The 22,757-nt window shown below is 33.6% G+C and overlaps 2 protein-coding genes across 5 annotated transcripts; both read left to right on the top strand.

Moving 5' to 3' along the window:
• The first annotated feature begins 477 nt into the window (after positions 1-477).
• On the top strand, positions 478-8,371 carry LOC149373377 (uncharacterized). The gene is made up of 4 exons (XM_089597431.1): positions 478-772; positions 2,484-2,943; positions 6,231-6,462; positions 8,118-8,371. The coding sequence occupies exons 2-4, from the start codon at positions 2,494-2,496 to the stop codon at positions 8,132-8,134; spliced, it is 699 nt and encodes a 232-aa protein (XP_089453557.1). The 5' UTR covers positions 478-772; positions 2,484-2,493; the 3' UTR covers positions 8,135-8,371.
• A 1,577-nt stretch (positions 8,372-9,948) lies between these two features.
• LOC106642055 (casein kinase I) lies at positions 9,949-20,513 on the top strand. 4 transcript variants are annotated; one of them, XM_089597429.1, is made up of 7 exons: positions 9,949-10,788; positions 12,871-12,980; positions 13,783-14,005; positions 14,435-14,728; positions 15,038-15,311; positions 17,713-17,799; positions 18,694-19,159. In XM_089597429.1, exons 1-7 carry the CDS (start codon positions 10,663-10,665, stop codon positions 18,780-18,782), a joined length of 1,203 nt encoding a protein of 400 aa, XP_089453555.1. In that variant the 5' UTR covers positions 9,949-10,662; the 3' UTR covers positions 18,783-19,159. The 4 variants fall into 4 exon arrangements, with proteins under 4 accessions (XP_089453555.1, XP_089453556.1, XP_014212172.2 ...); XM_089597430.1 differs by lacking the exon at positions 18,694-19,159 and adding an exon at positions 20,118-20,513 and having other exon boundaries at positions 9,951-10,788; XM_014356686.2 differs by lacking the exon at positions 17,713-17,799 and having other exon boundaries at positions 9,951-10,788; positions 18,694-19,157.
• Positions 20,514-22,757: the final 2,244 nt, after the last annotated feature.

Below are 22,757 nucleotides of genomic sequence, written 5' to 3'. Positions count from 1 at the left end.
GAAAATGTTTAAATATTAATCATGTGTGCCTATATTTACCAACTTATTTGTATAAATTGAACTTTATACAAAAACTCATGATACAATCATTGATTGTCTCAATCATTATTCTAAACGTTAGTGAAAAAGGCGGTTAAATGCTGCCAGCAGTTAAGTTACGTAGGTCGTGGTAACGCCGCATGGTCGGGTAGCGCTAGCGTCAACCTGTAAACTGTCGGTGGGTTCCGCATGTCAACCAACTCCGAAATATCAGATGGCATGGGAGCGAAAACAGTAAAAAATATCAAAGTTTGTTGACATGCGGAACCCACCGACAGTTAGTACAGGTTGACGCTAGCGCTGCCCGACCATGCAGCGTTACCACGACCTACGTAACTTAACTGCTGGCAGCATTTGCGGAATACACCCTAAGTTTTTTTATGTTTTTTGATTCCAGAACCGACCGAACCGAACCAAACCGTACCGAACCAAGGGAGGGCTTGAACGAACCTTATGTCATCAGAGGCGAGGGTTATATCAAGTGGTTTTTGTTTGTATCCGATAGGTTATGGGTCTAAAGAGAAGTGTATCATTGCCGGAAAAAATCTTCCGTTGCAAGGGAAATTTGGATGCCCCTTTATATTAAAAAAGTGTTTCTTCACAGTTCACATCAGCTATACAAATCAAAGTCAACGCTAGAGGTTCCAACTGTTTCTAAACTTCCAAGGCTGTTGAAGCAAATCGTCAGTAAGGAGTTGCATTGCAGTGCTTGGAGAAAAAGTACTTATTGAAGGTAATGAAAGACGCTTTCTCGCTCTCTGTCTACCCTATGCGTAAACAGAATATTTTATAAATGTGTCGTGACCTAAAATCAACTGGTGGGATTCTCATGTGGGTGAGAGAGAGCCATAAACGAAGGATCTGTGAATTGCAAAATTATACTTATGTGTGTGCGAGTACATGATAGAAAAGACGTCGTCGCGACATTGGTGTATAAAACAATTTACCGTTTTTACATGCTGGACATTAGAACTCTCCAAAGTGGCTTCAGACCCCCCCCCCCCCGCGAAATTAAAAAATGCACTATATCACACGTACATATCTACTAATATCTAAATATGGTTCCTAATTGTTGAATTACCTGTTATTCAAAGATTATATTAAGACAAAAATCTAACTATGAAACATTCTACTAATTGTCTCATACTTATGTCCCTGCTTATGAAACTTTAAAAAAAAAAACACAAAAGCATCATTGTATTTAACAGAAATAGTGATAACGCTTATTTGTTCACTAGTATTATGTTAGTTACTCGTTGAAGTTTGGTACCATAATATGTACAGTTCAACTTTGTCCCTATTTGTAAAATCATCTTTACAATTGGCCTTTTATTTACGTACGATAAAACATTTCTTGTGAATTTATATAAATAAATAAAATAAAAAACTGTCATAATATTTTTATAACAGGACTTGCATGACAAGTACATACATGAATTCTCATGTTCCACGAATAGGGACATTTACCTTAAAACTTTCTCAATTTTGTTATCTAATAGCTCTCCGTTTATTGCAAGCAAAAACAACTGTACGTCTCACAAGATTAATCGCTTGGAATAAAAACACTTTAATAGACCGTCAATTCGCACTTTTCAGCACAGGTATAGCGACGTCTCGTGGATTATAGCGGAATATGTGAGAAGTAACTATCTACACTGTTTTTAAATAGATATCAGCTTATTTATTTTGCCCCTCACTAAGGAGCTGTCCCCTCAACCCCCAAATTTTAATTAAATCTTAATATACTTATTTTGAAATTTTTCAAAAAATTAATTTATTTTTCCATCAATTTTTCTTATCTTCTCGAAAATATAAACATTTAACTTATTATTTATTTTCATTTTCTCAAAATTGTCAGAACTTTTAAGATAGGATATGTTTCATGATATAATCTATGAGACGACGCATACATCAACTTAATTTTTTTTTTTTTTTTTGTAAGTTGTGTTCTTCAAGTTTTTCCCTCTCTAAGTTTTGTTTGTATTGTACCGAATGCAATAAGGAATTTCGAGAGACTTTATGCCGTGCGTAAAAAACTCAGTAAAGCTGGAATAGCCAATTTTTCATTTCCTGATGTAAAAATCTGTTTTCCTCTAATTTTGACGCACCTAAATTACTTAAAGACTATCGAAAGCCATCATTTAAAATAAATCCTAAACGTAAATTTAAAGGTAAGAGTTTTTGCATTTTACTATAGAGCCTAGAAATTCAGGATGATGAGATTTTTTTGTAAAAAAGGTAGAAGTGTAACTAAAGTATCTCCCAACTGTTAGAGTAAAGGTATATCGTACTTACCAAAAACAGTAAATTACAAAACTAAAAGCATTATTTTTTTATCAATAATTACAAATAAAGTTTAACGCAAGGGCGTTATGTATTAATACAACATGATTAGAGCTAGAAGAAAAATTGTAAACTTAATGATTTGTATACACCCATGACAGATAAAAGAAAATGCGGCGTTTCGGCAAGCATGATAGTGACGAAGACGATGCACTTGACCTCGAGCCCCAAGAGCAAGAGTTTATGTCAGAGGAACATCACCACGAGTCTCTCTGGTTCTCTGATGAAGCAGAAGATTCGAGGGATTACAAAGTACCTCGCCGGCTCCATATGAAGCGCCCACATGATCCAAGACAAGACACTTCCTCAAGTGATCGAGGGACGTCTCAAGCTAGAACGGGTACATTGCGGAAAACCAACGCAATGACCCTGCCCTCAGCCCAGCAAGTGACCAATCTCGTGGAGGTTGTCCAAGACCTGAATTCTAACTTGGATGACTTCAAAGATATGCTGAAAACTCAATCCACAACGACTGAAACCATGCGAGGGATAGTAGACATGATGCTAGAGGCTTCTCGGAATATCTTAGAGGCTGAAAAACTACGCTTAAGACGATTAGAGGTAAAGGAAGAGGTTGAATTACATAAAATTAATGTAGGGTCGATTTTTAAAGAGGGAGTATCAAAAGCTTCAGCATTAATGGAGTTGTAACCGACTAATTTTAAATTAACAAAATATTAAATGAGAGATTACGAGCTTACACAAAAATCAAATACAAGCATATTTTAAATCCGAGTTGAACAGTGATTATTTATATATAATATCGTGAATTCGCATACTGAAAGACCTGAATAATTTATGTGGAGAATTAATTATAATTCACAAGAGTCTAAAGAGATACATTAACGTAAAGAAAAGTGGAAGATTTTTGTGTACGCTGTAAATCGATTATTAACTGGATGTGTAGCGTACAGCGCCTCTACGTGGTGACAAAATCGTGAAACCGACCCTTAATTTTTTACCGGTTCAAAGAGACTGTGCACAAACGATGGTAATAAAGTAATCAACACTCAATTAGAACCTGATTTTCTATTCACATGTTTATGAATTTTAAACGAAAGTCTAATGATTGCGACTAATTTATCAATGGAGGTACAAATAACGTTTTAAATGTGGAGTGTAGATAGCAGCCGATGATACGTATACTTATACATTTAGTAATACTCTTGTCAAGTCAGATGTTTTTTCAGCTTAAAGCACTTCATGCACGGTATTTTATTGGCAAATATTTATGAAACCAATTACTAATTAATAATATTTATATTTAATTCATGGCGTACGACACATTTTAGAAATCGATAAACATTTATTATTTTGTACATTATGTTTTCATTTTATTTATGCAATACGGTTTACGCATCATCCGGGTCCTGTGTTGCCAATTTTGTTCACCACGGGCGCTCCAAGTATTTCAGTACCTCATGCACCCAGCCAATAAAAAAAAATGAATGGTGTAAAAAAGTAAATCCTTTCAATTAAGTGCCGGGCGACAATTAAGTAAGCTACCTACAACATTTAACTAATGTACGCCTATCAATGTACGTCTTTATAATATAATATACATTACGAAGTTAATACAATGAAAAGTAAAGGAAAAGGTGGGTGCCCTGGGGAGGGGCAGGTTGGAAGGTGAGTGTTAGAGTGTTAAAAGGAAAAGATAAAGAGTGGAGTATAAATGGGGGATAGGTTAGGAATTTGGTAAGAGGGGGTTATGATTGACAGATTGTAAATGAAGAATTTTAGATTAGGGATACCAGCGGTAGAGTTAGGATTAACACGCTTTATGTATAAGGTTGCAGAGGGTGCTTGTAAAATTTGTATTATTCTCTTCTCTCATCTTTTTTGTCAATCACTTTTAAGTCCCTTTCTATTGTACGTAATGCCTTCAGCTTCAGTTTTTCGTTTTACCCTTACCCTGAGCCTCTCTACTTTCCTCGCAGTCTCTTCCTCGATCGTTTTATTTCTTACATCATCATTATTTTACTTAATTCCTTCGATTTCATTTTTCAACGACTAATCAACTATTTCATCTCTCTTTGTTCTCGGTGACACCTTAACCCCACTTTTTAGATCAATACTTTTTCACCCTTTGTTCCGTACTTTGTATCTCTTACTTTGCATTCATGCAATACACCAACTCTCTTAGAGCTTCACCTTAGTTATTTGCACTTTAATCCTTTAACATTTTCACCTTTTCCAAATACGGTTAACTGATTAACACCTTGCGTAAATTATAAAAAGCAGCTCGTATGCTAAATACACGTAAACCAAGCGAGCAACGCCTGCTGTTAGCTCGTCTTTTCATGCTGCACGATAATTTTCAACAAAATTACTTTTAGAATATTGTGTTCTACTCCGGAAAATTGGTGTAGCCCTTCATAAGCCCTATTTCAATTCGTCATTAAAACTAGTGTTTTTTTAAACTAATGATACAATAATATTAAGAAATGTTTTGACTTTTTATATTTTTATATTTTTATTTATTAAAAAAAAGTTTTTATTTTACTTTAATCTGGCTACAAAAACTAGAAATTTTGTAATTTTTTGAAAGAGCGTTTCTTAGGTATCATTGAGCATTGACAAGTTGATCATGAATGTACTATTTTCAATCATAACTGCAAACGTTTTGTTCGGTTAAGTTAGCATGCACTATTTTTTTTAAACAGTCTTATGGGAGTTTCCTAAATATGTCGTCCTAAAAATTATTAAATCTTTGTATTATAATGATATATTTAATAATTTTACCGTTAAAAAAAGGTGTATACTGTTTAATATATTGTTCAATAGAATACGAAAAATTTACGAAATTACGGAGCTGACGTAGTAAAGCGAATAGTCTACAAACAAAATTAAATAACAAAATTAATTTTGGAAATAATATAACTCATCTACCCATGACTAAAAAAAATTTTAAATACTAAAACAGTAGGGTAGAGATGTAAAGGAAAATTTTTTCATCATTTAAAGATTAATGATCAATCACCACGGTGCTCTAAGAAGAGGAGCTAAAAGGTCGATTTTCGTCACTTTTCAGTAAAATTTCATCAATATCTTTTCCGTTGTAGCTGTAATCATCTTCAATATCAGAATCAAACCGATCCGAATTTTTTTTGTTGACAATTTTAATTGTAGCTCAAATTCATTTCTGGCATATTCATAATATATAATTTAATTAATACAGTAATAGGTCGTCCCAAAAGATCGGAATTATTCTTAAACCTCCATGTTGACAATGTACGTCAACGTTGTCAATACTTGAAAATTTTACATATCGAAGACTTTATCAGAATTTCTTAATTCCTTAATGATTAATTTGATTGTAATTAGATTAAAAAATTATTCTACGCAATGATATTGTTAAAAAAGGGATTTTATGTTACTATTTTTTCTAGTTCTGTAAGTTGGCACCACCTATTCAATGTATCTGAAGTTTCAAACGTTGGAATCCAACGAAAATCCGAAGTTATTTTATTTGGTTCAACTACTAAAATAACTTACAAAAATACAATATACGAACATACTTATAATATCGTAATTAATGATAAAAACTGCCAAAAAAAAGTTTAAAGTACAAAAAATAATACTCGTACGCTATACATTTAAAACTCCCTCTTGCCACCTCCCCACCCGGAAATACATCATTTCCGAATATCCTTAATACATAACACTGATACATGAGTTAAAAGTCGTACGTTCTAGGTAGCCAGTCACTGTCGCCCGGCTTATTATAGAACAATAGTAAAAAGCATGAGGTGGTTCAAACCTTCCTCAAAGTGCAAAGTATTGACCTCATTAGGCAAACTACTTAAGAGATAAGTTTAGAGGAAATCAAATAATTTCTATTGCAGTTAGAGTCAGGAAAAAGTGAAGAAGGGGATAGAAGGCCGAGAGGAGCTGACTTATATGTGAACAGAGTTCACACCCAACCTGGACCAAGTGCATCTGAGGATCGATGTTACCGGTGTAATGATTCTGGTCATTGGGCTCAGGAGTGCCCTCTAAAGAACAAAAATTTGTGGTTCTGTTACTACTGCCAGGCAGTAAAGAATCACAAAGGATCCGACTGTCCATTAGCTAGAGGTAAGAATAATAAAGTAAGTCGTAAAAATGCATGTGACGTTGAAAAAAAAATAATTAACGCTCAAGATTGGTGAAACAAGATAGTTAAGATCAACGTAGTAAAAAAGGGTTAAATAAATACAAATAAAGAACAGTGACTCCGTCAAATAAAGAGAATTAGTTAAATTAAGGCAAGGATACATATACATTATTATACATATTTTATTGCTAGTCAAAGTGTGACCGACCCTACAATAAACTAAATAATTTTATCTAACGTTAAGGTGTACAAAAAGAGGGTTGTTAAGAGTACACATAAAAGTGTATGATCAAAGGTAGATGGCAAAAGAAATTTCATTTTAGAGCTAGACAATTAGAAATATTTTTGAACTGAATGAGGTTTTTACGGTCATTAGTCATTGTCGTTGAAAAAACTAGCTTAAGCAGGTTTGGATATTTTTGTGGATGGTAAAACTTTTAGAGTATATAAAAAAGGTGAGAATAATGTTAGAGGATTTTCTGGAAAAACCAAACGGGGTTGCAAGATTTAAAATCAATGTAAATGAAATAATGCAGAACACACTTATCTTATCCCCCGGGAGGGAGTAAAAAAGTTTCTTAGAGTTAGAAGCAAATGAGACAAGTAAAAGATTAGAAAAATATAAAAATATTTTTATCGAATGGGACAAGTTTGATTATTAGTCATACTTTTAAAGACAGGAGAAAAAAACGATCAATTCAATAAGTCCCTAGATTATGAGATTTGCTTAATGGCAAAAAACTTAAAAATTACCATCGAGAGAAATAACAGAAAAGACAAAGATCTTTTTATATTATACATACCAATTTAATGGGTCTAAGTAGGCCAATCTCAAATCCTGGTAAAAAGTGATTACAATTATAAGTATTTTGTATCTCGGAAAAACCTTACAAGCCGAAGATAAAATAAAGTTTTTTATACAAAATCAGTCCAAAACGTAGAATATATGGGGAGGTAAATTCTCCGAAGTTTTCAAAAGGATCAACATAGAGACTAAATTATCACATCCTCACATGCCAGAGCATAAAAATTAGCAGAGACTAAACACTCATGTAAAAAAAATTACATAATCAGATATACATAATTTAATGACTACTTAATAAAAATGGTCTAGAGTTTTACTTATTACGGAGTGTGGATTGCGTCCATTTTTTTCCGAACAGACTTCTGAACTGTAAAAAAATTACGCACTACCAACTAAAGTGAGATAAATGAAATCACATTACCAACCTAACATAACCTAGCTAGTACAGTTTTATTCATTATATATATATTTTTTAATATTTTGTATATTTTATACATTATATATATTTGATAATCAGCAAAACTACCTCCACCCTGTTATTTTAAACTCAAGTACTTAAAAACTTTTTCGCTTTTAAGTGACGGTTGAAAATGTGATTTCTCTCTAATCATCTGATTAACTCACTACTACACTCGGACGTTGTAGCACTGGGTCCACTAATTAACAAGGCAAATGCCATAACCGTTAATAGCACACCGCTTACATGAAGATAAAATCACAAATATAAAGATGAAGTACGAAATAAATTATATGGATCGATTTATAAGTTAAAGTTACAATTGAATGAAAATAAAAACACTTATGCTAATACGTATTTAAATATGTTCACAGGTGGAAAAAATTTTTAGAAGTCCTGATGAGTCCAGATTAAGCTAAGTGACAAAAAAAAGTGTCAAGTTGGTAACATTGACGACAGCGCTGGCGGCACTGTTTAGCTGCTTTTTCCCTCTCCCAATATTGTATTTTGGCTAATGCAGTCTGTCAGAAATGGTTCTATGGAGTAAATCATTTCACGAATACATACATTCTTCAGTACATTTAACAGTTTTTTCACATTTTATAAAAATTAATCATTAAATTCAGAATTCAAGTACATCATCACTAATGAGTGAATTATTATAACCTTTATAGCCTTATTTCCTAGCATCCATACTTTGTTTCGATTAACATGAATAATATTTATTTACAAATTAAAACCAAAGACTTAGTAGGACTGTCAGGTAAGTCTTACTATAAGAAAAAATACAAAAATCACCATATTCTTCCGAATTGCTGTGCACATGCTTGTCTATGTTACTTATTTACGGCCCTGATCCTAATATTAAATAACTGGAATTTATTTAAATGCTTTTCGTGATTAATGGTATCAGTAATCTGTAACAGCCATCTAACAAACAACAAGTAGTTTCGACTTTTTGTTCAATATTTCTAGAAAAGTAATATATGACAATTATTCTATTCAAAAGAGGAAATCATCAAAAGTACCATTTAAAAACAGTAGTTTTGAGATTTTACTATGAAAAAGGAAATTTCGAAGAACTACTCTTTAGGGCTTAGAGTGTATGAAAAAAAAAACTGAAAGCAGAACTACATGTTCAACAACCAACTTGAGAAGAAAGACTGTTTTAGTCTTGATGCTTACCTATCTCTTCGCTCCTCTTCTCTGATTAGTTTTTCACTGACACTGAATGTCTATACGTTTAGGGGAACCAATTAGAGAAAAAAAAGCGATGCGAGATACAAGACTAAAACAGTCTTCCTTCTTTCCCTAGTGACCGGTTGGGTGACCATTAATCTCGAAGACGACCGGGCGCGTATCGAAAAACGCAAATCTCGATTGTCCAATATCTTGTATAATTTACAACTTTTTGCGATAAATTCTATGAATTCCTAGAATAGACACCAAGAGCTGAGGCCCGAGGGTGGTCGAAAATTTAAACCAGCCGCACCTCTTACCAAAATCGAGAGACATCATGATTCGTAAAGATCCGAAATATTTTTTTCATATTTCATTTTGGTGTAGAGTTATTGGTAATTGAAGTAGTGCCGTGTGGTTGACTTTATAAACCAGCCACAACCTAAACCAACGGCTAGAAAGTTGTTAGTTATTCCTCGAATGTACTATATACGGCAAAATTAGTAATTATTCAACCCAAAATTCAACCTTTAAAAAAGTAGACGCTTTAGACAAAAGCAAAACCAGCCGCAACTGCGCCAGTTGGTTTTTATCAATAATTTCAACAAAAACCGAAGTTACGGCAATCATTGGATTTAAATAGGGGATAATAACTGCTCATCTAACGCTAATCTTAGGAGGATACTCATCCAAGATTGTATAGATAATGCATTTCTAAACAAGATTAACTTTACATGAGTGGTCATTCCCTCCCCCCCCCCGACTTTGTTAAATTCAAAAATTGTTACAACTTCGGTTTTTGGTTAAAATTCATGTAATAAACCAACCAAAAAAGTTGCGGCTGGTTTTGCTTTTGTGTGAGGTAAGGGGTCGATTTTCGGATAGTCATTTCGATATTCGATTAAACGGTGACGGCGAGTCGGCGAGGACGAGGAGGCTCGAGGCCGGCCATAGTGGTGTTAGGGAGCTTTAGCTTACACTTTTATGTCTTTTGACTTTTATCTTGATACGTCTCACAGCGCCAACTGGCAGAAGCATGAAGCTCGCAGTTAATACCAGTTGCTATAGCTATACCTACTATCGCGCGCTCTGTTTTTTGCCTCCTCGTCCTCTCCTCTGTCTCTGTGTTGCGTTATAACTGTATCTGTGTGTTAGTGTATATTTATATATTCTCGCGACTTGGTCATCGTCTCGTCTCGTTTCGTCGTTTGTCGTTTCTCCGTCTCCTCCGCTCCTCGATTTTCTGCGTTTGCGCCAACGACGCGCGGCGTAAGTGGCCTGCAGCCTGCAGCAGTGAATGTAGCCGTGGACTAGTGGAGCTGTGGAGGCGTTTTGGGTACGTCGTCGTCGTACGACAAAAGGAGGACGACGGGGACCCTCTCGGAGCGAGTAGTCCTCGATTCGTCTGCAGGAGGGTCAGCCTGCCCCCTCCTAGTGAACCTAGTGCTCGTCCCTAGAAGTATAATACATTGCGCGCTTCCTCTATACCGACGAAATTGTGCGTGTGCAGACGGTACAGTACCAGAGATATCTCGTCGAATATATATATATAGCTACGCGCGCGAGTGTCTACTTTCTCGTTGTTTTACACTATTATCATACATTTGCGATATACAATTACTTGGACCTCCTGATTCCGTATAGTAGCTTACCAGTTGTGTGTTGTGTGTCAAGTATACATACATCTATACATTATTATCATCGTAACTCGTGCAGTAACACACAACAACAGTAGCAGCCATGTCGCTGATCGGGATCGTGAACAAGACCGAGTTCATCGTCGGCGGCAAGTACAGGCTAATGAGAAAGATCGGTTCTGGCTCCTTTGGCGACATTTACCTCGGTATCAACGTGGCCAATGGCGAGGTAAGACACCATTGCACACATTTGTGTGTGTATGTGTGCGTGTGTGGGTGCACATACATACATATTTATGCACTCCTACGTGAGCAGGAGCACACATCACCTGAATATGACACGAGGCCGAGCAGCCAACAAAATTTTTCCCACAGCCCTTTTCTTTCCTTCTCTCCGTACCTATAGGTGTGCTGTAGTTAGGACATATATAGACGCATCATCTCGCGACACGACCTGTGAGCTCCAGGCTCTTAGCGCGAGAGAAGCTTGTCTGTGGTTGTACCTATTTTTTTTTTTTTTTTCTTCTTTTTCCTTCCATTTCTTCGCATTCATCGTGTGTTGGGCACGGGCACCTCATTCGCTCGAGCAACGGGGCAACGTTTTCTCTTTCTCTCTTTCTCTGGCTCTTCGCTATGGCGCTTTTGGCCGTGTGTATGTGATGTGTCTGTATATAACATATAGCTCTCTCAAGACTATGTAGAGAGAGCGACCAACAGCAGCTTACACGTCTGGTCTCTCTGTTGTTCTATACTTACGTGCCACTGCGAATCTCGTACTTTTAGATGTAGTACTTACGAACCAGCCTTTCCCTTCTATTTTTCTTTTCCTTGGACTTTTTACCCGCGAATGCTGACTCGAGAGATTACGAAATACGCACTGGGGGAACCCGTAATATGGGCGAAAGAGCAACAACGGGGATATAAGTAGGATGTGTATTATACATCGTGACTCTCTCTCTCTCTTCATGTACATGTACACATACCACATCAAAGATATGATGGTGGAGGAGGAGAGAGGAGACACGGCGCAAAAAGACAAAAGCGTATAGTTATTTCTGAATCGTGGAGGCATCTCTCTTTCTCTCTTTATGGAGGAAAATATTATCGAGAGGGCTGGTCTCTCTTCTGATGGTCATTCATAATATACATATACCCACATAAAAAACCTGCTCCAGTTGCTGAGCCAGCCAGCATGGCCGTCTTTACACCTGGGGGGCACCTGCAGCTGTGCTGGCTTCTGGGTTCAATGATTTCAGAACAATGGTTTTTTTTTCTGGATCATGATTCATACCTGACTCGGTATACCGTACCTACGTTACCTTTCTCTCTGTCGCAGCTCTCAGCAGCTTGTTTTTCTTCTTTATTTTTGTTTTGTTGTCAGCGTTTTATCTGTTGTTTCAATTAAGTGGGCTAATTACTACTGTTTATACCTCAAGAGTTGAATGCCATTGAACACTCATTAACGATCACTTTTTTTCCTATTACGATTCTTAAAAATGCGAGCAAGTGGACTTGTCGTGTAAAAAGTATAATTTCTAATCTTTCATGTTGAATAGAAAATGAGATTATCTGTAAAAGAAGTACTGCAACTGCTTATAAAGAGAAATTTATTTTATTACAAAATCAAGGCACGTTGTAAATTTATACTCCTGCTACCCTGAAATCCAAAAAGGTACCTTTTCTTGAATGTATGCAATAAAGACTACATTTCAAAGATTAAACTTGGCTGCTCAGCTAAAAACAAGTAAAACGTGATTTTATTGGATTAGTCTTATGTACTCATGTATTAATAAGCAAATTACGTCATACAACTGAAGTATTTCCATGTGTTTGAAGAGGAATACAAACAATGATCCTTAAGAAGTTTACCTGTTGTGATCTCCTCAATTGGATTTACCGAACAACGTCAAAAGTTGTAATTTGCTATTGTTAAGTCCTAAGATAAATTTAAATACCATAAGCCAAGGAGCAAAAGAAAAAAGAAGTTTTTCATTAATTCAAAATAAAAACTAATATTTATTTAATAACATATACATCACTTTGAGATTTTTATTTATTTATTCAACCAGGTGTATTAAGATACATTTTATGTATGGAGTTATAATTCATAAAATCTTCTAGGGGTTTTGTGGAAACCTACACGCAGACCTAGTTTACCTTAAGAACTGTCATATTGTGTTAAGGGTTTCTGGAGTTCAATGTACAACTTAGTTTAAACAATATAGGATGTAAATTTTTGAAGTACCTAAGCATACAGTTCAAAGTTAGTAGGATACTCAACAGTAATTAAAAAATGTAACTTGGTTTTCAGGAAGTGGCAATAAAGTTGGAAAATATCAGAGCTCGTCACCCACAATTATTATACGAATCTAAATTGTACAGGATACTGCATGGTGGTGTAGGCATACCTCATATACGCTGGTAAGATGATTTAGTCAGACTGTTATATATTTTTTTTCTTTTAATCTCATTAGCTTTAAGTACCATTATAAGTTAATTTTTGTTAACTTGAGAATAAAAAAATTGTCTTATCATAATCATGGGAGTTTGTAATAAAATAACTATTACTCGCACAATAGTGTTAAAATTTATGCATTTACGCCTTTTATAATGAGTCGTATATTAATTCCTAGAAACGGTTGGAATTTGGAATATTGACAATCTTGCTCCTAATTGTTGTAATATGTTATGATATTGATAGTACATTACGCTTTAATACCGAAAAGGTAAAAGATAACCTACATGATACGCGTCTAGCCTCCCAAAGCAAAGACCAGGGCGACATTGACCGTGACGCGTACTGATATGATTATTAATGTCAGCATTGTTCGCTCCTATAGTAAAGTAAAAAGCTTCCACTTGGTGTTCGCTGACATATACGTATATTATTATACAATCATTTTTTCATATAACTACATTTACCGTGCATGCACTGCGTTAGGATTTTTTAATTTTGATCAAACACGAATTTTTTTTGAATAATTAACTTTTTTCGAAACCAATGATGTTGGTTATTGTTTTTTTATCATCTCATAAAACTGTACTTTTGAATTTGTGTACTCCAAATAAATCACATTATGAGTCCAAGCCAGTTTGGATTTTAAGACATGACCAAGCATTCTTGTCACTTTAAAGAATTAAATAGAACATCAAATAAATTATTTTTTTTATTTTATGTCATGTAAAATTTCGATTTTTTAACCATCAATTATTTTATTTCTAGGTATGGCCAAGAACGTGACTATAATGTTCTAGTAATGGATCTACTTGGTCCTTCACTTGAAGATTTGTTTACTTTTTGTTCGCGAAAATTCACAACCAAAACAGTACTGATGTTAGCTGATCAGATGATTGGCAGGATTGAATTCGTTCACTGCAAACATTTCATACATAGAGATATCAAACCCGACAATTTTTTAATGGGAATCGGCCGTCATTGTAACAAGGTAAATTTCTTACTTTAAAAAATCTTAACTCATCCCAAGCAAAGTGGCAAATATTATACTCATTAACGTGATGTAGTTTCTTTATGATCAAATTGTTTACCTCAACTGGTTTTCCGGTCCGTAACGCGTTTTCGCGAAATTACCTGAAGAGTTTTTTTTTCTCTATTATATATGACGATTCAAAAATGTATGCTCTCAACATGTACAGTAATAATACAATATGAAGAAATCACTTTTTCCGAAATTACATTATTAACTTCTTGATAAAAAAAAACATTTTAATATCTCGTGGTGCCTATAAATAACCTTGAATGCTTGTCAACTCTTTCAACAGGAAGGCGTTAGTTTTGGTCGCGTCCTTAGTCACCAATAAACGTTCCTTATGTATACAGGTACTTCGCTAAGGCTTAACATCTCTTTACTTTCCAGCTGTTCCTTATCGACTTTGGACTAGCCAAGAAGTTCCGTGACAACCGCACCCGATTGCACATACAGTACCGTGAAGACAAGAACTTGACGGGCACAGCAAGGTACGCTTCTATTAACGCTCATCTTGGTATCGAGCAAAGCCGCCGCGACGACATGGAATCTCTCGGTTACGTACTCATGTACTTCAACCGGGGCTCGCTGCCCTGGCAGGGTCTCAAGGCTGCAACGAAAAAGCAGAAATACGAAAAAATTAGCGAAAAGAAAATGTCCACTCCCGTTGAGGTTCTTTGCAAGGTCAGTATATCGAGCAAAGTTTGTCAGATGTTAATGAGATTTTGAAAAGCTTCACATGCAAGCCAAAAAATTATTTGTAAAAATGGTGATATCCACATTATTTGAGTGGACTCAACCAAAAGGGGGGGGCTTTATGTTTCGCTTCTTTCTTTTATTAGTTTTATTATTTTTATTCTCGTAATGATAACCTGATTGGTTTGGAGACATCAAAGATTAACACAAGTCTTATTGTTACATGGTAGCCGCCGTTGGAGAAAATATGAATATCAATATCGAAACTCAATGAAAAATGTGCATTGAATTTTTCAGGGCTTCCCAGCCGAATTCTCCATGTACCTAAATTATTGCCGAGGACTGCGTTTCGAAGAGAGCCCAGACTACATGTACCTGCGCCAGCTGTTCCGTATCCTATTCCGCACGCTGAACTACCAATATGATTACACGTTCGATTGGACGATGCTGAAGCAAAAGGTCGCGGTCAACAACGGCATGACACCAGCACCTGGAGCTGGCCAGTCACAGCTCGCTCAAGGCCAGAGCACGGGCCAAGGTCAGACATCGACCCAAACAGCAGCTCAAACAGGTGCTTGTTAATGCTTGATGCTAAAGTTAAGGCAGCAAATGCCGCCAACATTGTAGAACTTAAGACGCCATTTCTATTTTCCCTCAGTCTTTCTCACTCATTCATTTACTTATTCTCGTGCAGCACTAAAGCTAGTAGATGCTTTTGCTCAATTAACAAATTCTGTATCAATTCATCAAAGTAACTTTGCGTTAAGTAACAGACAGCCAATATAATGTTTTCCCTTAATGCATTGTACGTTATGCTCCAATCCTGATAATTTCTAATAAATACTACGTTAATAAATCTGTAAATTTACCAAACTTTATACCTTTCAAAGCATCTACATCTTTAGCACTTAACTGTATTCACAATAATATAATTCATTCCACAATTGGTGTTTTTTTTTTCTTCCACGCGCCACATGCCAATAACACAAATTTGACACGAGTTTTTTGCAATATATCAACATTATCATTCAGATATCTAATTTAGTATTAAAGCTATTCACTGGTCTAATAAACCAGTGATTATTATTCGGGGAGTATTACAGATCAATGAGCTATTTTTCTTGAAAATATTGTTACTCAAGAGCGTATTATTATACAATGGTATTAATATGTAGAACAAACATAGAAATTTTTGGTTAAATTGTATTATAGTAAGAAAACATTATAGAAGAAATAACTGCTGTAAATTTTTAAAACCATTCATGAATTTTAAAAATAAAGTGTCCTATATGTACATATACATTTTTTTTTTATATTATAGTGTAGTGGCCTCATAATACGTACACATACATATATCCTGTCTTTCAAGGCATATGGTTATAGACCGCGATAGTTCCAGGATTTTTTGAGGTTAGAATTTTCTGCAAGCCACCACTTACGACAAGAAATGTAGTCTTAAATAGTTAGATATCTGAAATGATTAGAATATTTTAAATGATAATTAAAATAATTTTTCTGGTTAAAAATGTAATAAAGTTTTGCTTTTTCATCATGCCACTTGCTAAAACCTTTTTTTTCATCAAACTGCTAACATCCTTTTTTTTGTAAGTTGATTAATTTAGTTTTTATGCTTGGTAAATGTTACGTACTTAATATTACTTGTCTACCATGATGTTTCACAGAAAATATTGATGCCAGTCAATTTTTATCTTTTTTTCTTACTAATCTATATATTTTTTCGAAGCAACTGCATATTTTTTTCAAACGTGACTAAAACATAATTGTTGTGATGAGTAGCAGTTTTATGTTCTTCGTAAGCCCCTTTTCGTTACGGCACTAAATGGCAAAGCTACCGTGAGAATTGATTCTTCAGATTCTACGTTTTCCCAAGTTTTCCGCATATCCTAGAACACGAAAAAGTATACATCAAAGCATGAAAATTAGTCAACAGTAAATTTTATTTTTTTGAATTGACATTAATAAGATAATTTAAATAACTAAAAAATTGTTTTGAACCTTTTGGATGCAAATCTATGAACTATCATGCCAATCTATACTTACATTTAATATAACCTATATTGTGATAGCGGCCACGATTGCACAGCATAGAGATATTACAAGATTCGTACGCATTATAATAAGTTAACCATATTTAAAGGCCAATAAAGTAATATTTTTGAACCATACTTACTTGCAAGTTTCATTCCTAAACTTGATGAATTCTAACAACAATATTTAAATTTACTTTAAAAAATTAAATTTTCTACACATTATCACATTTTTTTATATTATTGATAAAAAAAAAAAAAATTAACGCATCCAGGAATCGAAGACACTTAAGGGGGTTAGAGCGGTACAGTCAGTCTTAAAAGTTAATTCAAATTAAAAATTAGTGTATTTTATGACTATTCTTGATAAATCGTGCGAGCTATTCCATATCGTACAGCAGAAGATTACTAAATAGTGAGAAAATAAAAAATTAATACTTCAAAATCGAATTTATGCTCCATATTTTATTTCTCATCTGCTGTATATAGATGTACCAGTAGCATTTTCGTAAAATTTTTAATTAAAGTATTTCTTAAACCGTGACGGCTTGCTTCCTCAAATTTGGATATGTTATTTTAATTGTTACTTACAACTACATACTAGTTTTTTGAAAGAATTGTAAAAATATTTTCCAAGTTGTTGGTAAAAATGAACACGTCGCGACGACGTTCTAGTAAGATCCTGTGTATAAGATACTAAGTTTGCTATTTTTTTTTCTCAAAAACTGTGACGCTACGGTTCCTGAAATTTCAATATGTTGTTAACATGAAAACAAACGCATTACAATTTTTCGAAGACTGTCGTAAGAAATTTGTTTTTCGCTCTAACCCCCTTAACGATGCGCTAAAGAGCAAAATATTTGGCCAACTTGGCCATTGATGAAAGTATCTATGATAGCAGATTCTTGTACTTAAACTGTGCAGAGTGGGCGGAGCTTAAGTTGAAGAGCATGGTGGGGACTTCCCCTTCCAAGGAACCAATCAGCGAAGAGGGCAGAGAGAGATGCACAGGTACTGAAATCTTTTCTCTCTCTCTCTACTCCAGCAGACACTGCACAGTTCGGTTTCCCTACTCTTATAATATCTCTATGTAGCACAGTGGTAAAGGCTGTATAGTTCTTGTAGTTGTAGCTCGGGGGCTTGGTAACACATGCTCACGACTCACGAGTTCGAAACTCAGCCTTCACTCACTTGGCTCGCACCTCTGAGAAACTTATTTCTTAAGTGCGTATTACCAACTGTGGCCATATGGTTCGGAAGCCATGTAAAATAAGGTCCCCTTTGCTGTGTAAGTGATTGATGTCACAATTAAATCTGAGGCGGTTTTTTACTATGCCAATGACGATAGCATGTAAATGCATAGTAACACAGCATTGCAGAGCCTATAGGGCATAGTTCTCAAAAAATGGCTGTAAAATATTTTAAAAAAAACCTATATTGTGTTTAAACATACATTAGAAATAAATCCAATGTATACCATAACATTTATTGTTCAATAGAAATTTTGAAAATTATTTTTTTCTTTTAAAGTCAATTGTATAGTAATCCACAATGTTAATCAACTTTATACCTGAAATTTTTTATGCATGCTCATGACAAATTTAACATTCAACTTGGTATTTACTTATTGGCTTGGCTTTTTATTGTCAATTGTCCAAACATTTTCAAATGGCTTTAAAATGTTTTTAGTTCATGTGCGTTTTTTGTTCTGTGACAGTAATTTTGCTCTCCATTCTCATGATTCAGTGCTGGACCAAAATTGAATATTGACCTGAAGAATTGTTGAAAAATGATTGCACCGAGAAAAAATTTATTTTAAAATTCTTACATGAATAATTTTGTACCAGCACTGTTTAGATCATTTTTTTTTTTTCACACATAAATCTTTTGATTTTTCTATTAAAGTTTTACTGCTCAATCAAACAAGGATAAATTCGTGGATGGACCTGTTTCCGGTGGATAAAACTAATGAAACTAGTGAAAAAAAAGCTTAGCACTGTCATAAACTGTTTTCCTTTAACATTGCTCTTTTGGTCGCAAGACGAACCGATACATTAATATATTGAAGAGCGCGAATGACTTTTTAATATTGAAATAAAATTGAAGATAAATTTTTGTTAATTTACTAAGGAAATATGAAACTTATATCTAGTGTGAATATTCTTGTGAAACATGTGCATTAAAATTTACCTATTAAATTAAATTTTTTTTTTTTTTTCTAAACAATAATTTAACTGCGGAGTACACTTGGACGTATAACATTGTGATATAGAACTAGTTGCATTATACTTAAGTGTATACATACTTGTGTATGTATATGTATACACTTATATAAATCTTGAAGTCAATCTCGTCAAAAAAAAAAATCTGTTGATAAAGATGTTTTAGAGTCCTGTAAATCATTAAATAAAATTTTCATTATCGCATGTTTCTTTTTGACTAGATTTTAATACTATAATTTATCATAATATAAATTTACTCAAAATGTCATTATCAAATAGAAGTTCATTTCTGATCTTTAGCATGAACTATTGATATAAATAATGCAACATGTATAGAAATAAAATCATGCTTACCTATATCAACTCTTTTTTTTAACCTCAAAAAAAATCTTGTAAATGCTCAGAACTGATGGAAAAAGTTACTTTGTTCTTTATTCAAACTTTAACTTTACTATAAAAATCTGCCTGAATAATCTAAGTTTAACCATTGAAGTAAAATATACCTCATCGCATTGAAACTAAACAAACTTAGAAAAAAATAGTAATTTACTTGGTGACAATAATTAAAAGTAATGTAAATTTCAAAGTTCCAAGAAAATCTAAAACTGAACTATCAATTTATTTTTTTTATAACAAAAAAAAAATAGTGCTAAAGTAACGTGATTTTTCATTTTAAGCTTAAGGTTTTTCCAGACTGTTATATTTACTATACTTGTGAATTAAAACTAATAAAATGTCATGTTATCGTATGTGTGTCAATTTACAGTTTTAAATTCTTTCAACACATTCAATAGTATTATTAAGTGGTTCAATGTTTCTTTTCGTAACATCCGCATTTTAACCATTATTGCATTTATCGTTTGAAAGACTATTTATTTTTACAAGCAACGAATACAAAAGCTTTTAGAATGAGGGTCTTAGATTTTTCGAGCAATTTTTTTTTTTTTTTTTTTTTTTTCAATTCTATTTGAAACGCTCAATTATTATTTTACGGCCTGCTTTTTCATTCAGTTCTGTTTTAGATGTAATGATTTTCTCTTTTAATTAAATTAATCAAAGTTAAGAAGGTTTCCAATGACAATACTATTTTTTCTATGTTTGTTTCAGGAACGCGTTAATAAGTAATAAATCTTCTGTATCGTGGTAGCATCAAATCTGAGAGAGAATAAACCGAGCGCGCGTCCATCGTAAGTATAGTAAAAGAAAAAAAAAATAAAGGCAGTCAAGCAAATGAGTGAGAAAAAACACAACATCGAACGATAAAAAAAAGTTTTTTTTTTGAGAACCATGAAGTTTGTAATGCAAAATAAAATAAAAGAAAAGAAAAGAAAAAAAATGAGTGAAAGATCACGAAAAAAAAAATTGACCATTAAAGTATGGACTCGGTGTATTATGCAGATATATTTATATATATTTAAATCAATGTACATATAAATATACTGAGAACGGCGAGACACAATGATGGCTGGCTGACTGACGAATAAAAACATTCATACACGTAAAGATCAACAAAGTGATTCTCTTTTCAAAAAGACCTTGAGTGATTAATCATACCTGTATTCTTAATGCCAAATGAGAAAAGGAACTTCAAAACAATGATAAACAGTGTGACTGCAAGATATGAGAATAATAGTGATGATAAGAAAAGGTTTGACAGTTCTATATTTGTGTATTAATTGAATATCACGATATGTATTGAGTGACGGCTTGTTTAAACACCACCTCTCCAAATTAAAAGCTCCTTCTTTTGGTGGTATTAAAACAATTACCAGCAATTCTATCAATGAATTGATTTAGCATGTGGATTATTGATTGTTACATATGTATCTAGCTTTAGTTGCATCATCTCCAAGTTAGAACTATAATACTGAATTACAGTAATAATAATAACAACACGATGATGATGATGATAAGATAAAGAAATGTAATATGTAGTCTTTGTCCATGATATGCATATAAATATAAAATAATCATGAAGATACATGTACACATCACACGTGCGCTGGACTCATCGCGTTTTCGTTAGGTTTTCCTTAAATTCCAAGTTGAACAAAATTTCATATTCTTAATTATTATGATTCATGTATGGGTTAAATTTGGCGCATCATTGCCATCCATGTACTGCTAGAATTAAAACGAAGAGAAAGTCTTTATTGTGCATATAAATTAAATGGTAAGGTCGTTAGAAAAGATTGTGTAGTACATTTCAAAGCGACTGTTGAGAAAGAAAAGAAAAATTGATCGCCAATCAATAAATAAAAAGAAAACTGGTCTGCCATCAGTCTTTGCTTTTTATCGAGCATAATACGCAAGACACTTGACTTGAGATATTGTAAAATATTGTAGAAAACTTGAGATAAAATAGTAAAGTCATTGCTGTTTACTTCTCATGTATATCGCTATAATAAAGTTTTTTTTTTTTTAATAAACGACACTATGACACATAGTTAATTCGCTAGATACATTGTAAATTCAATTCCGTTGGTTTTTTTACTTGTGCCCCAAAAATGAAGCAATCACGCGATGACTTTAAAAATTATAAAAATTAAAAAGAAAAAATTGCAAATTAAAAAAGTCTGCAAAGACCTAAGTAATCAACACTTGTATTTTACTCGATGTTTTCGATTTTCTGGATCAAGAGATTTATAGGGATGAACGAAAAAAGTTGAAACAAAACAAATTAAAAGTAAAAATTGGCACAGAGAGAGAAAGAGAAAGAGAGTGTGTGCACATATACTTGAACTTTTGTGAGCTTTAGTGTAACAAAGGTTCGTGAGGTTGCTAACAACCTTTTTGTCCCTTCTCTACAATTCATAATGTAGTTTAAATATTAGAATGTATATCATCAAAGTGCAAAAAATACGCTCTTTCAATGTGGAACATGGCATGTTCAATACACGTTTATTTGCCTTACATTTTGATCATATGATCAACGCACTCGGCGCTAGGTGTATTTTCTGTTGTAATTTACTTTTCAGAAATAGTATATTATGACTTAATATACTATTTCATCAACGGTAACAGCGGTCTCCATCACCATCACACATTTTGCAGAGAGAGTTTCACGCTGAAAGAGCGTGTTTTTCCTTTTCGTCTTCGTATGAAGTATGTAAGTCGTGTGGACTAGAAAAAAAGCTCTTAACAATAAAATTTTGTTATATTAAAAAGAGAAAAAGAATAAACAAGTTAGATAACAACATGCTCCATAGTCGATGATATAAAATGAAAGGTATCAACTATATTCTTTGATCAAAGTCTCTAAGCAACACTGTTTCTAAAAGTAAACAAGAATTTTTAAATTAACACTATTTACCGATTTTCCATACAGTACAGCATCCACTTGACTGTTTTGTCTGTGTAAATTTTAATTGAGTAATTCATGTTTTCTTATTTTTTTTTAAGAACATAAGTTTTTTAATGCATAACGTTTAGATTTATTCAACACGTGGTTGTTATTTTTTTTAGTTATCTAATCCACTCATTAATTTAGTTAAAAACATGTTATTGTAAAGCATCTCTAGAAATATTTGAACTGACTCGTGAATATTGTGGTGTTAAAACAAAACATTGAAAGTATATGCGGAAACGTTTGAGTTGTAAAAGTCTTGCTTATGTAGTCTTTGCTTTAATTTATAATGTGATGCTTTTGTAAGAAATAAGGAAAAGAGTAAACACTAGCCATGTTTCATTTACCAAAATTTTATTGACAGGCACGAATGTAGTGTAAATTGTCAGAGAAATTTTGAA

This window comes from Copidosoma floridanum, unplaced genomic scaffold (assembly GCF_036245765.1).
Source record: "Copidosoma floridanum isolate Cflo_tuat_1 unplaced genomic scaffold, Cflo_Japanese_pri ptg000032l, whole genome shotgun sequence".
NCBI lineage: Eukaryota > Metazoa > Arthropoda > Insecta > Hymenoptera > Encyrtidae > Copidosoma > Copidosoma floridanum.
This window is presented reverse-complemented; position numbering and strand designations above follow the sequence as displayed.

Bases quoted from the DNA above. Each gene is read 5' to 3' on its own strand.
- LOC149373377 (XM_089597431.1), top strand. From the start codon at position 2,494: ATGCGGCGTTTCGGCAAGCATGATAGTGACGAAGACGATGCACTTGAC. The intron at 2,944-6,230 runs GTAAAGGAAGAG...TTTCTATTGCAG, and splicing joins TACGCTTAAGACGATTAGAG to TTAGAGTCAGGAAAAAGTGA.
- LOC106642055 (XM_089597429.1), top strand. From the start codon at position 10,663: ATGTCGCTGATCGGGATCGTGAACAAGACCGAGTTCATCGTCGGCGGC. The intron at 10,789-12,870 runs GTAAGACACCAT...CTTGGTTTTCAG, and splicing joins TCAACGTGGCCAATGGCGAG to GAAGTGGCAATAAAGTTGGA. The intron at 15,312-17,712 runs GTGCTTGTTAAT...TAAACTGTGCAG, and splicing joins CCAAACAGCAGCTCAAACAG to AGTGGGCGGAGCTTAAGTTG.